The sequence below is a fragment of the Giraffa tippelskirchi genome, chromosome 3 (genome assembly GCF_054371585.1).
Source record: "Giraffa tippelskirchi isolate mGirTip1 chromosome 3, T2T-mGirTip1v1.2.pri, whole genome shotgun sequence".
NCBI lineage: Eukaryota > Metazoa > Chordata > Mammalia > Artiodactyla > Giraffidae > Giraffa > Giraffa tippelskirchi.
The window spans coordinates 28,399,444-28,414,054 of NC_137277.1; the positions used below are offsets into that span (position 1 = coordinate 28,399,444).

The 14,611-nt window shown below is 58.9% G+C and overlaps 2 protein-coding genes across 5 annotated transcripts in view; one reads left to right on the plus strand and one right to left on the minus strand.

Annotated features, from left to right (window-relative positions):
• The window catches only part of SLC5A10 (solute carrier family 5 member 10), a 57,317-nt gene that overhangs the window by 23,577 nt on the left and 19,129 nt on the right, over positions 1–14,611 (plus strand). The window lies entirely within an intron of this gene.
• Positions 1–14,611, minus strand: part of SACK1G (scaffolding CK1 anchoring protein G) — a 31,581-nt gene that overhangs the window by 12,476 nt on the left and 4,494 nt on the right. Inside the window, exon 3 of the mRNA XM_081583590.1 lies at positions 5,292–5,459. Within this exon, the coding sequence (XP_081439716.1) occupies positions 5,292–5,459 (168 nt within the window). The remainder of the gene's footprint in view (positions 1–5,291; positions 5,460–14,611) is intronic.

Here is a 14,611-nt window from a genome sequence, read left to right on the forward strand (position 1 = left end):
CTTGGGGACCAGAAGTCTGAACAAAGCTCCTGGAGGCGGTATGCGGCCTTCCCCTGTCACCTGTGCCTGACCGCAGCCCTGCTCCACAGCTTCTGTGGGTTCCTGGCCCAGAGCTTGGCACACTCAGGCTGCAGCTTCTCCTCAGCCTTCAAGGACGGCCCCCAGCCAGGACTCTCCTCCCACCAGTGTCTGCCCCCACCCTCACCAAAGCTTGTCCCATGAAGGGCTCAGAAGGTCACCACCTACAGCTCAGAGTGACTCAATCCGTGGGGGAGGCAGGCCTCAGCTTCGCCTGATGCTCTGTGTGACTCTAAGTGACTCTCTGGCCCTCTCTGGGCCTTAGTTTCCCTGACTGCGTGATGGGGGCTTGGCCTACCACTCCAGGCCTGTCCAGCCCTGGGGCCCAGCAGCAGGCAGGGGCTTGTGCTGGCTCCCCCAATGGCAGCGCCTGGCTGTTTGGTCCTGGGTGGGGGTGGGGATGGGGGTGGAGGTGGGTCCCACCCCGTGGGGCCGGGCCCAGATGAGGTAACGTCTCAGGAGCCAGGGCTCGGGCAAGCAGAAGTGGAGGATCCACAAAGCCGCATTGTCTTTGAGCCTGGGATGCCCCCAGCAGAGCACAAAGCAGACGGGGGACACAAATGGGTTGCCCTGGCACTGGCTGATCCCCGGATCCTCAGGAGCCTGTTTCCTGATACGTGCGGGGCAGTGATAGGCCAGAAGAGAGAGATAGCTGGGCAGAGCTTCATCTACTCCCGGAGTGCCACCACCCCAAAGGTGGATGGACGGGGCAGGGTGTGCTGGGCACGAGGGCTCCACGGAGTCTCCTGTGTACACATGGGAGTGGTGGAAGGCAGGGGGACCAGCCCAGACCCCCCCCTCCCTGAGCAAGTGGGTCACTCTTGAGCTCTGGTCAAACACAGCTCCAGTCCTGGTGCAAAGGGATGCAAGCTGGCCTCCCCCTGCCTCAGTGTTCTCATCTGTGAAATGGGCCTGTCCACCCCCTGCTTCAGGGCTGCTGTGAAGATTGAGTACATCGGGGGAGGGGCTAGGTGCTCAGCGGCTGCTCCCTAAACTGGAGGGGATAAGGGGGGGCTGTGCCATGCAGCACGATGGGAGTGTCATCCCTTCTACTCAGAGAGAAGGAGGGGGAGTGACACAGAGGAGTGGAAAACATCTGGAATGGTGTGGACTCGGGCCCAGGGAGGCCGGGATGCTTGGCCATACACAATGGTCAGGTGGCTCAGGGAGCAGACTGACTTGCCCAAGGCCTCCCAGTGGACAGGGTCCAGCCTCCAGGGACTGAGGACAGCCTGTACCTGCACCCTGGCAGCTCTTTCACCCTCCAGGCCCTGCTGGTACCTTCTGGGCTGGAGGAGGTGTGGGGAGGTCCAGAGACCACCCTGAGCAGGCCTGACAGGTGACAGCAAGTTCAGGCCAGGTCAGGGACAGACAGCTGTGTCCCGTGTGCCTTCTTCTAAAGGGTCTGTTTTATGGGGCAGGGGGAACCAACACTCCCCCTAGCGTCCCCTAGGAATAGTGAAGCTGGGATGGGATGCACCCTTGGGGGCAGGGGACAGAGCAGGGCTGGGGGGCTCCTGGCTCCTTCCCGGGGCCAAGCCGATTGGCTCGGTGACATTCTAGGCCAGGCGGTTCTATGTTGGGGACTGTCCTGCGATCGCTGAGCAGCATCCCTGGCCGCCACCTGCAAAATGCAGGTACCGCAGTTCCCTCCGGGTCATAGCCAGCAAAAACTGCCCTGAGTCCATTGCAGAGCCAGGCCAGGGTCCAAGAAGGCAGGTCAGGAGAAGCGGAGGCCCAAGTACCAGAAGGGGGCAGGGACCAGCCTGTCCAGGAGGAGCTGGAATCCACACATCTTCACCCAGCACCTTCCCATGGCCACCCTGCCTGGGGTTCCTTTGTTCCTCAGAAATGGGTCCAGCCTTTGCCCGGGTGGCTGCTGGTTTTTCCAGTTCAGCTACACAAAGCCAGATAGCTTTTCTGAGCAGCCAGGCATCTCACAGCTCTGGTGCCATCCTAAGTGGTGACCTTGAGCCCTGGCTCCCTGGCCCGGGCACCCCTCAGCACCCAGAATCACCCCAGATGTGCCCGGCCCTGGGCCTGGGGTCAGAGGCTGGGATCATCTTCTCAAGGCCTGTTCCCGTGTGTAGTGTGGGCATTTGTGCCCACGTGCCCTGGGCCTGGGGGAGTCAGGGCCCAGCTGAGCAGGCGGGCGGGGAATTGGGGACAGCTGGGAGCCTCAGGCTGGGGAGGGGCTGGCGCCAACCCTCCCACCTCCCTGGAGTGGGCTGAGTCCAAGCAATACTGCAGCTGTTTTCAAACTGTGTTGTGTCAGCTCAGGGGTTCAGCTGGGGAGCTGCCCTGAGAGGGAGACATGAGGGTCACCAGCCAGACCACAGCTCAGAGGGGCGTGAGGAGCTCCGTGGCACTCACACCAGAGCTGGGAGCCCATGGGAAGGGCCACGGCTGCCCCAACCGCAGACAGGACGGAAGGGCGTTCAGGACCCAGTGCCCTGGCCCCACAGGCCTACCTAACTCTTCATGGAAGCCCTGCCAAATAAGTGACAATATTCCCAATTTTCAGACAAAAAGGCTGAGGCCCAGAGACCTCAGTGTCTCTGCCCAAGGTTACAGTGCTGAGGGCAGAGCTGCGGCCCAGGCCTGGCTCCTGGCATTGCCCCCAGCCTGGTGCCCAGCACCCCTGTGGTCGTGAGTATGACCCCAGCAGGGACAACCTGCACCCTGGGTCCCACGACCTGAGGGCAGGTCACTGCAGAGCTGGGCAGGGGCGGCGGGCCTGAGGGCGGGCCCCGGGATTACCGGCAAAGGAAGTGCTCCTGGGACAGGTCTGGGCCCAGCTGGCCTGCGGGTAGGGAGGTAGGCTCTCAACAAGGTGACACTTGGCCAGGGCTGGGCCCGCAGGAGCCTCTGGCTACCTGCCCAGGCTAAGAGGGGGCGGACTCAGAGGCGAGAACTAAGCGGCCAGGGTCACACATTGCTTCCGGTGAAAATACCCAGTCGACCCACAGCGTCTAGCTCCCGAGTATGTCATCCTGTGGACCCACCACCTTCTGCAGAGCAGGGAGGGGTGAGCAGTGCAGGCTGGGCCACGCTCTGGGCTAGAGCCTCATTCCCAGCCTCCTACCCTCGGCCCAGGGCCCAGGGTTTGTAACTCCTGTTGCTGCCGCAGCCATGTGCTTACCCATCGCTTGGAGTAACTTCAGAGCCATCGTTCATCTGCTTTCACCCTCAAACCATCCAACGAGGCATCCTGGTGGCCACAGAGCCCTGGAGGCTCAGGAAGGTGGGCCCCGCACCAGGAGGTCGGCAGCCAGGAAGCCCGCATGGCCAATACCAGGGTGACCCCACTGCCAGGTGCAGCCTCAGTCCAGGATGCTGGGCACCAAGGTTGTGTGGCCCCATCTGCGCCGACCTCGCATCACCGGCTTTTAAGTTCAGCTCCAACTTGGTGGAACGCCTCTGGGCAAGTCACAGGCCCCCTCTGGCCTGTTTCCCTGAGTGTCCTAGGAAGCCTGGTCTGGATGGCCTGCCCCACTCGCCCACTTCTGGGACTCCGGACACTTCCAGGAACCTGCGTCTAGGGTTTCCCTGCTGAAAGAGCAGGGGCACTGGAGCCTCTGAACAGACTAGCCTCCTCCCTGTTTCTTCATCTGTACGTGGAGAGGGGGGCCTCAGAGGGTAGACAGCTGTGATGTGTTCAGGGTCCCTGCTGGGCGTGGGGCAGTGGTGCAGCAGGAGGGGGCCGGTTGGCCTCTGAGCAAGGGAGTGGGCTGGACGAGAGCCCTGAGGCTCTGTGATCTGCTGCCCACAGGACAAGGCCCCTGCGGTCACCTTTCAGAAGCCACCTCCTCCACACTCTGGACCTCCCAGCCTGAGCTGTCTGCCCTTGGAGTTGGCGCTCAGTGCTAATTACACAGCAGGCAGCACAGTGGGCCAACCCACCAGTGAGACCACATAAAAATGTCCCAACAGCCAGAGACTCGCACTGCCCAGAAAGCTCACACTCACTTGAAAGGACTCAGCTGGGACGGGGGTCACTGGACAAAGCCGACTAATTATGAGCGCTGGAGCCCAGCCCCTTATTAAGCAAGCTGGCATTGCCCAAGGCATTCTGACCCATCGGAAGCTATGCTCAGCCAGAGGGTTCATGCTGTCCCTGCGCCTACGCCTTGCTCACTGGCAGGGGTGACACCTGGCAGTGCCCACATCCCCAATCAGTAACATGGAACGGCCACCCCTCCTGTCGGCTGACAAGAGGGGGGCTTAGTAACCATATCGAGGGCCCAGGACGAGGGCTGTGACTGTATCCACTGTCATTGGTCTATAATCAGGGGAGTGAGCTGCACACAGGTACCAAGCAATGGCTCTCTCCACCCCCAAAGTGTTCATCGCTAAGTGATGTCTGACTCTTGTGACCCCATGGACTATAACCTGCCAGGCTCCTCTGTCCATGAGATTCTCCAGGGAAAATTACTGAAGTGGGTTGCCATTCCCTTCTCCAGGGGAGCTTCCTGACCCAGGGATTGAACCCGGGTGTCCCACATTGCAGGCAAATTCTTTACCGTCTGAATCACCAGGAAGGCCCCAAGTAAGGCACCAGATGCCAGGGTGTCTGAGCAGAAGAGCCCGGCCACACGGGCCATCGACCCCTCCATTGGACCACTGAGATCCTGGAGTCCAGAGAGTGGAGGTCACATGCTCCAGGCCACACACAACAAAGCAGTGCTGGGAACCCAGGCTCAACCTGAGAATTCCGCCTCCATCTCCGGTATCACTCCCTGGAAGACCCTTTCTATCCCACTGGCTCCTCAAGTCCGTTTCAACTCTGCAGCCTCCAAGGGAGCCCTCCCTGACCTCAACCCAAGGAAGCTTCCACTGTTGGGTCCTAAAGACTATGGGTAGATGTGATGTGGAGACAGACTTGGGCTTAAACCCGGGAAAGGACTTCCTGAGTTGAAGCTCTCCAGCTGGGGTGTGAGCTGCCAGAGCCAAGGAGTGAGCACCCTGTCACTGGAGGTGAGCAAGCAGAGACAGACAACCACTGTGGCATGGGCTGCTTTGAGACAGTGGTGAAGGAGCACCTCATGTGGGCTTTGACACCTGGTGGCAAGTAGTGTCCTGTCCCTAGGGCACTGAAGCAGAGGCCATATGACCACTTGGTGGGCGGCCCTAGACACAACTCTACGTGCTCGGCCCCAACCCACATGGCAGGTGCTCTAAGAATTTTTCAACTGAAAGACTGGCCAGCTCACCTTGAGGTGCCCCAGGTGCATGCGGGCCCGCTCACACATGTGCAGGAAGTACTTGACATTGCTCTCATCCACAATGATGTACACAGCCACCTTCCTCTTAAAGCCAGCGTCCAGCAGGTCCTTGAAGATGTCCACATCAGTGAACATGTCCATAACCACAGCAATCACCTGTGAACAGGAAGGGAGACCGTGCCATGCAGCCAGGAGGACAGGTACCTCCATGCCCACCACCCTCTCCCACACCTGCCCACTCGGGCTCTGCTCCCTGTGGCCTTGGCTCTCCTGGCCCTGAGGCTGCAGGCATAGGACTGACACTCAGGGTGCGACATGCCCAGCGGATGGCACAGGCTGGACTCTGGACAGCAGAGGATGGAGGCAGGCCCAGGCCACAGGCCTGCCTTTTCCAGAACCTAAGACCGCAGAAAACCAAGCCCAGTGATTGGGAGGTGAGGAATATGGAGGGAAGGGGAAGGTGCTGAGGAGCCCAGAGGAGCTGACTCAAGGCCCTGCAGCGGGAAGGGGGCAAGTGCTGGGGTTCAAGCACCCCCCACAAACCTGGGTGGCCCTCCCTGCTCCCGGGGCTCACAGCTTGGTCCTGTTTCCCCTCCCGGGCTGCTTTCCCAAGGCGGGCAGGCCACGCCACGCCTTCTGCCCGCCACCCCGGGAGGCTGATGAGCCAGACGTGTCAGCACCAGGGAGGAAGGCGGGGGCTGCAGCCGCCCACCAGTCTTCGGTCCCTGGACAGGCTCTCTCGCTGCCACCTCTCCAGTCTGGTTTGGACGGAGTCCAGAGCACATGTGCTCTTCCTGTCCTCTGACCACATCTGTGCCACAGCAGCAGACCTCAGCCTCGGGACTGGCTCTGGGTGGGACCAAGAGGTCAGAGTGCACCCAGCCTAGCCCAGCCAAGATACGCCCAGGCGTGGCATGCGGGGACCCTGGCAGTGCAGGGCCAGGGAGTGGGGTGGTCAGCAGGTGCCGGGCCTGACAGGGCTCAGTGGCCAGCAGGCTCTGGCACTTAGTCTTTCTCCTTTGCCCTCCCCACCCCACTGGGCAGCAAGGGGAACACAACAGACCAGGGCCCAATGCTGCTGAGCCCTCCCACCCACTAAGGCCAGTGCCACAGCTCCATCCCAGGTCTGAGAGCCCCCTGGAAGAGTCTTCCATCTAGAGGCGGGCAGGGTTGTGCTCTGGGCCGCACAGTGAGCTGGGTACAGACAGGCTCAAACCACCCAGGCCCAGGAGAGCCAGGGTTCCCCCCACTCCTGCCAGGAGGGTGACCTGGCAGGGAGCCTGCTGGAGACATGCCTGCACACTCCTGTGAGCTCACGCGGCCCCTGCAGCCCAGCGGGGCTCCTCCTGGGCCCTGGGCCCCTGCTGACGCTGGTCACACGTCTGCACCAGAGCTGGTACTTCTGGGGGCCTTTCCCTGCCCTGTCCTCTCTGAACAGACATGTAGCCTCCTCATGTGGGCCCAGCCAGGGCTCCCAAGGGACCACAACTCACCGTCTGAGTCCGTCAGGGGTGTTTCAGGCAGGGCTGGGGAGCAGACATAGTATGTGCAGGGCTGGGGGCACCCGGGGCGGTGACAGCACCAGCTGAGGGACACGCTTTCTGACCCCAAATAGGCTGGGGTCTTGAGAGGAAGTGAGCACCCCGTCCCTGGACGTGTGCGAAGGCCAGAGACTGCTTGAGGGGGTGGACGAGAGAACAGATGGGACGTGGCATCAGAGCTGGTGGGCTCAGTACACCAGTTGAGAGCTGGTATGGCTCCACCAGTCGAGGGTGATGGGACCCAGGGTGGGGTAGGGGTGGCAGCAGGGACCCTCTCGCCTAGACACCTACCCCCCACCCCACGGTGACTCCAGCCCTTCTGTAGGCACAGCTTCACGTGCCAGCCTGGGGAGGGCTCTGCTGACACATTACTCCCAGAGCAGGCCCAGGTCCAGGCTCCGCCAACCGTGCCAGAAGGGGACGTGCCCTGGGACCGGGCTGGGGGACATGGCCCAGCAGGACCCACCCCACATGCGCCTTCCCCATGACACCTGGGCAGGCAGTTGCCCGGTCTAGGCTGCCTGCTGTCGGGCTGGGTCTGCCGAGGCCTGCCCCTCTCTCCCCAGTAGAGCCCCACGGGGTCCCAGGCACTGAGCTCAGTGCCAGGGGTCAAAGGAGGGCTTGTACAGGTGCCAGCAGAGCTGGAGAGGGGTCTTGGTGCTTGGGAGGGTGGGGTCTGAGGCTTGTCCATGGGGGCCACCATGTTTCTCAGAGGCCTGGAGACCTGAGTGCCCGTCCCTGGGGCCAGAGACTCCAGATGAGAACCCCAGGCCCTGTGCCCCATCCGAAGCGACTTCTGCCCAACAACCACTACCTTGTCCAGTCCTCAGACATGCTGCAAGGCGCGGGTCATTGCCCCCATTCTACAGACGAGGACACCGAGGCACAGAGGCACTCGCTCACTTGCCTAACAACCTGCTTGGGTGGCCTGGCAGGAAGAGAGATGGAGCTCTGGACCCCAGCCTGCTGTCCAGCATGGGTGAGCTGCAGCCTCTCTGGGTCTCAGTTTCCTCATCTGTGAAATGGGGATGATGGTGGGCATGATGCCCAAGGCTGTGCCTACTGAGCAACCCCCAAGTTCCTATGCCCAGTCTGGGTGCCCCACCAACCCGTCTGGGCAGGCCGCATAGGTTCCAAGAGGCAGCTCTGACCACCACTGCCCCACCTCCCTCTGCGCCACCAGCTCAGGGCTCCTGCCTCGCCGGGCTGACTCTCAGCCTGAGGCTTCCGGCACCCCCACCACTGCTCATGAGACCCCACCCCCATGACCACAGAGCCTCTCTTGGGGCAGAGGTGCACTGTGGGCAGGGAAGGGCGAGGAAGAAGGGGCAGTGGTGAGGCGGCCCGGGGTCTCCACACCACTAAAAGACCACAGCCCAGCTTCTGAGCATCTCTCCCCAGAGGCCCAGAAGCCACAGGGGCTCTGACTCCACTGACCCCTCCCTTCACACCCCAGACCTCGCCTCAGCCGTACCCACTGTCCTCTTGACCAGGTGCCTTCCCCTCCTCCTCCACGCCGGTAACACCTTCCTGACCTTCAAACCCTGACTCAAAGGCTGCCATGAGCAGGCCTCACATCTGTGTTTCTGGAGAAGCCATAGCAACCCACTGAGTGGCACACCGTCTCTCCAAGGCCTGATCCTGAGACCCAGGACTGTGTGGGCAGTTTTCCTCTGTACTGGTCCTGCCTGCCCCCCACTCCAAGACCATGGAGATGACTGCAGAGGCTTAAGGGGCCAGCAGGGGTCTCTCCCCTCAAAGTGCTCCCCAGAAGAAGGGGAGACAGTCACACCCACCTGCCCTGGAGCCCAGAGGTCACCAGAGACATGAGGCACGGAAAGCGAGTCCCCAGCATTCAATGGGCACTTTTACCACCTGGAAAAGCAAGAGGTGGGTCTGGATCTCTGGGTCTGTCACTAAGGCTCAGGTGGACACAGGACGGCGGCAGCGTGGGCTCTAGACTATCCTCCCAGGGAGCCGTGTGACCTCAGGAAGGGCCATAGTTTCCTCATGGGGTGATGGCAGCGCCCACCTGCATGGCTATTGGCAGGTGAAGTGAACCAATGCGGGCACAGTGCCACTTAGGGTCCGGAAACTGTGCTCAGCAGACGTAACCAATCCCAGCCCTCCAGACCCACAGCACCCTCGGGTGGACAGGCTGGAGATCACTGCCCACCACTCCTGCTTCCTGTTCTGCCAACCGGAGGGCAACCCACAGGAACACTTGGGCTTGCTGCAGGCTGTCCTAAGAGTGGGCACAGTGCCTTCAAGACCTGGGATTCCACTTCCAGCCACAAGGGAATATCAGAGCCTGCACTTACCTACCTGTCTTAGCAATAAACACCAGGCAGAAAAATCTATGAAGCCGTGGCCAACAGGCAGCATGGTAAGTGCAGGGACCCTGGACAGAAGGGAGACAAACGAGGTCAGCTGCAGGACTGCCCCAGCCACCTCCAGGTCACAGCAGAGTCCAGGGGGCTCCTGGAGTTGAGGAGATAAAATTTCCTCAGAGCCTGGAAACCAGGATTTTCAGGACAGAGGAGAGCAGAGGGCTGCACAGAGCAAATGCCACAGAGTTGCCTCTTGAGGATTCAACTGGAGACTGAGCTGCACACGCATGGGAGGAAACCACAGAGACTGGAACAGAACTGCTGGAAAGAAGCGGCTGGAACAACGGCTGGTGATCACACAGGACCAGGAGTCATTTACGTCCCCAGAAGAGTACAGGCTCTAAGGACCTGCAGGAGGGTCCCCAGAAGGATACCACCTACATGATGGGCAAACACGCCTTGGACCAGGGGCCATGAGGTTTTTCTATAAAGGCCAGATAGCAAATGTCTCAGGCTTTGCAAGTCATGTGTCTCTGACACCCCCTTCAACTCTGAAAACAGACACAGACAGCTCATAAACAAATGTATACATCTCCATTCCATTATTTACAAAATCAGGTGGTAGGCCAGATTTGGTCCAGGTTAGCCAACTCCTACAGTAGACTAAATCTGCTTTGGTCCTACCTAATAAAACTCCAGTACTCTTGCCTGGAAAATCCCATGGACAGAGGAGCCTGGTAGGCTTCAGTCCATGCGGTCACTAGGAGTCCGACACGACTGAGCGACTTCACTTTCACTTTTCACTGTCACTCATTGGAGAAGGAAATGGCAACCCACTCCAGTATTCTTGCCTGGAGAATCCCAGGGATGGGGGAGCCTGGTGGGCTGCCATCTATGGGGTCGCACAGAGTCAGACACGACTGAAGTGACTTAGCAGCAGCAGCAGCGACTTAGCAGCAGCAGCAGCAGCAGCAATAAAGCTTAACAGCAAGCCTCAAAGTGTTACATTGTTTCCAAGAACTGCATCCCAGAACAAAGCTACAAAATGCTTAAAGGAAAAAAAACCCAAACTCCCACAACATAAAATTTTCAAGTCTAGTATCCAATCAAAAATTACCAGGCATTCAAAGAAACAGGAAAACAATGAGCCTCAAGAGGAAAAAAAAAATCGATCAAAGTAACCCAGAAGGGATACAAATGTTAGAACTGGCAGACAAAGAAGTGTGAACAGTTATAAATGCATCCTACATGTTCAAAAAGTTACTTAGAGACACAGAAGATTTTTTAAAACAAATACCAAATTGAAACTCAAGAAGTGAAACAATTCATCTTAAATTTCATCGATTTAAGATGAAAAATACAGTGGATAGGACTAATAGAAGATTAGACACTATAGAAGAAAAGATTAGTGAGCCTGAACACCTATCAGTAGAAATTATCCAAAATGACACACACAGAAAAAAAAAAAAAAGAACAACCAAGGCCAGAGTGTCAGTGAACTTGGATCAACTCCAAAGGTCTAGAGTACATGTAACTGGAGTTTCAGCAGGTGCTGAGACAGTGGGTGGGGGAGGGAGGACAGAAAAACATTTGGAAAAAAAGGTCATAACATTTCCATGTTTGATGGACACCACTGGGCTTCCCTGGTGGCTCAGACAGTAAAGAATCTACCTGCAATGTAGGGACCTGGGTTCGATCCCTGGGTCGGGAAGATCCCCCGGAGAAAGGAATGGCTACCTACTCTAGCTATTCTTGCCTGGAGAGGAGCCTGGTGGGCTACAGTCCATGGGGTCACAAAGAGTCAGATACCACTGATCAACTAACACTTCCACTAGACTTTTCATTTATCCCCAAGTCCAGGAAGTTCAATGAGTTCCAAGCAGAGGACACATGAAGAAAACACACCACGACACATCATAATCACATCACTTAAAATCAGTGACAAAGAGAAAACCTTAAAAGCAGCCAGAAGGGAAAAGACCATCAAGCAGTGAGGAACAAAGCAGACGTCTCAGAATCAACGCAAACCAGAGGACACGGGAGCAACTGAATGGAGAAACCATTAACCTGGAATTCCCTACCCAGTGAAAACAGCTCTCAAAACCAAAGATGAAATAAGGACTTTTTCAGGGACACAAGTGCTGAATTTACTCTGGTCAACTTACACTGCAGCTGTCACCAGCCCTACACGGGTGGAGGGGCTGAGGCCTGGTGGGGGGAAGCTGAGGCTGCCCTCGCCCCCTGGGGTGTGGAGCACCTGCCCCCAGCCCTGCGCCCACCAGCAGGGCTGGGCAGACCCGGCCGCTGTGCTTCAGTTTCCCACAATGTGACATGGTGCCTCTCCCCTCCCCACCCTGCTGCTGAAAGGACCTGCAAGGCCTGGGGAGGAGGCCTCCTGGGAGCCTCAGCCTCCCAGGCAGACGGGGAGGAAGTCTGTATACAGGGTGACAATGCCGGCTCAAGCCAGGGCCAGCTTGCTGACACTCGTACTGCTGTCTCTTCCTGGCGGGTATGTGTGTGTGTTCTGTCACTGTCCCAGGGTTACAGTTGGCTGGTGACAGAGGCCTCCTGCTCCTGGCTCCTCTCCCAGAAGGGATCCTGCATCCATTCTAGCTGTGACTCCACCTGCCACCTCCCAGAGCCCACCCTGGGTCCTAGAACAAAGCCTTGACTATCAGCACTGCCCAGAGAGTCACTGACTGGGCCGCCCAGCTCTGCTACACTTCAGTGTGTGGGGGCGCGCTGGGGGGTCGGGGGGGAGGCTATGGCACAGCGCTTCCCTCCTCAGTGGACTGGAGGACTCCTCCTCAGGGGGAGTGGACTGGAAGACCTGCGGTCCCTCCCCTCTGACAGTCATCAGCTCTGGCACCTTCCTTCTGCACCATTAAGGCAGAAGCCTCATTAAGGCCAATTAAAGGAGACTCAGGCCACCCAAGCACCAAATGGCTGCAGTGGGCTGGGGTCAGGAAGTGCATGCAGTCCCACCCAGCCCAGTGGCGTGGGCCCTGCCCCCGAGTCTGATAGACATCGGCCACAGCTCAGGAATGCTGCAGAGACCGGAGGCCGCAGAGCGTGGGGTCAGGTGACCAGGGCTGTGCCTGGTGGGCGAGACAAGAGGACAAGCCCCTCCCTCTTCCTGCCGCCCCCAGGGGCCTCCAGCTTCCAGGTGTGGAATCCAGACTGAGGCTGGCACAAGCTGAGGGTTTTCAAACTGGAGAATCTCAAGTTCATCAATCTGAAACATGTAAGAGCTCAGCTTCTCCAGAATCTATGCACAACAGACACGGTGTGGTCATGGAGCGTCCTAACCCCCCAGCTTAGGGGGCCTGGAAAGGACTTGCCGGGGGTCACAGAGCCAGCCCTGCAGGGCAAGCCTCCCGAGCCACTGCAGGCCCATGTCCTCTCTGCTGTGTTCCATCGACTCCTGCTTGAACTCCTCCAGTATGCGGGCTGGGGGGCTCACCACTTCTCAAGCCAGACCACCCTCAGGGAGAGGCCATCGGGACAGGGCTGAGGGAAGAGACCTGGCATTTACTGAATCCGTGCCAGACACCACGCTTTTCCCATGCAAATCTCACAGCCCCTTTGGGGCAGGTGCTGGCATCACATGGCGCTGAGCAGGAAGGGATGGAGGATCAGAGAGGTGGAGTGGTTACCTCGGGCAGCATGGCCCGACAGCAGAGCTGGGCTCAAGCACGGGTCTCCCGATACCGAAGACTGTCTTTCCACCACCTCATGTGGTGTTTAATCTAGGGGATCACTTAGACCTCACGAATGAGGCTGGTGCAGCCCACCAGCCAGGGCCTGTCAAGACGAGGGAGGTGTGGCCCCAGTAGGGGGCAGTCCAGCCCCGCACTGAGCATTCTCATGGATGTGACTGCCTTATTAAGACCAGTGCCCAATCCCCATCTTACAAACAAAGAACCTAAGGCTCAAGGTCATTCAGCAAGGGGGCCTCTGAAAGGCCTGGCCCAGCCTACCTCTGAGGGCCCAGGGGAAGGACCCTTGGCTGCAGGGCGAGCCTGCTGGATCTCCAAGACCAGAAGCTCAGTCCAGGCCTGCCACTCAAGGCGCTGGTGTGTTGGACTTCTCTGGTGGTTCAGTAGCTAAGATTCGGCCCTCCCAGTGCAGCTGGGCTCAATCCATGGTCAGGGAACTGGATCCCCACATGCCACATGCCCCAACTAAGAGTTCACATGCCACAACTAGAAAAAACAAAGACCCTGGTGGAGCTTCAGCAGGCCCTGGCCCCTCTGAACCTCGGCTGTCATCACCTGTGACCTGGGAGTGATGACAGGCCCTGGCTCCCAGGGTCGCGGAGGGAGGGCAGGGTCGGCTGGTGTGGGCTGACCTGCCTGGGTGCTCTGGAGCCTGGCGTGCACCCAGCCCAGAGGTGCCAGCCCACCTTCCTGGCAGAGTTGCTCCTCACTCTCCTCAACCTCAATTAAGACACAAATGCTGCTGGGTAGGAACCTTTGGAGAAGACAGGAGCCAACACCTGGGATTACATTATCAGATGGTTCCCCACCTGGATCTCTGGGCTGGGAGGTGGTCCCCAGACCCACTGCGTGAGCCTGGCTGGTGCTGCCTCTGGAAGCAGCCAACTGGGCCACCCTGAGGCCTCTCACGGTGTCAGGGCTGTGAGGGTACTGCCTCGTTTGGGGACAGCGAGAGTCCCTTCCTGGTCCTCAGGGGCCTTGGCTCCCCGTCACTTTGTGCTCACCAGGCCTTGGGGCAGTCAGACTTCTGCTCCTGCGGGAACCCAGAGTCTAGGAGCCTTGTGAAAATACTTTTACTATCCCGAGTCAAGCTGAGGGCCCGCAGTGAGCCTCGACTCTCATGAAGGGCAGGGCTCAGAAAGAACAGCCCAGACACTGCTCCTCCAGGGAAAGGGGGCTTAGAGCACCCAGAACTAGGTCCTAGGAAGGCTCCTCCAGTGTTGGCTGGGTGACAGGTCATTTGCCCTCTGTGAGCCCCTCATCTGCACAGAGGGGACCACACCTATGCTGTAGAGCTGGGAGGATCCAGGCAGGCAAAGTGCCCGCTCAGCACCTGGGGTACAGCTGGCATTTAATAAATGCCTCATTAAGCTCTTTTATTCTCCTGGAGCCAAGCTGTGAGCCAGGATGGCAGCGTGGGAAGGCAGGGGCCAGATAGAAAAGATGTGGGGTCACTCGGGCACCATGGAACCTGGTTCCAGTCCCTTCTTGCTGTGTGGCCCCAAGCAAGAAACTTAACATCTCTGGGTCTGGCCCCAGTCTGGCGGGCACGAGATCTGGTTTCGGGTCTAGGCTTCACCCCTTACTCTCCTTTGTGCCCCCCCCCCCAGATTTCTCACCCACACATGATCCAGCCCTGCCCTCGGGGCCCCTGTGAAGAAGTCCCGCGGAGGGGCATCCCTGAATGAACAACCTGCTAGAGCATCTCCCCTTTTGCT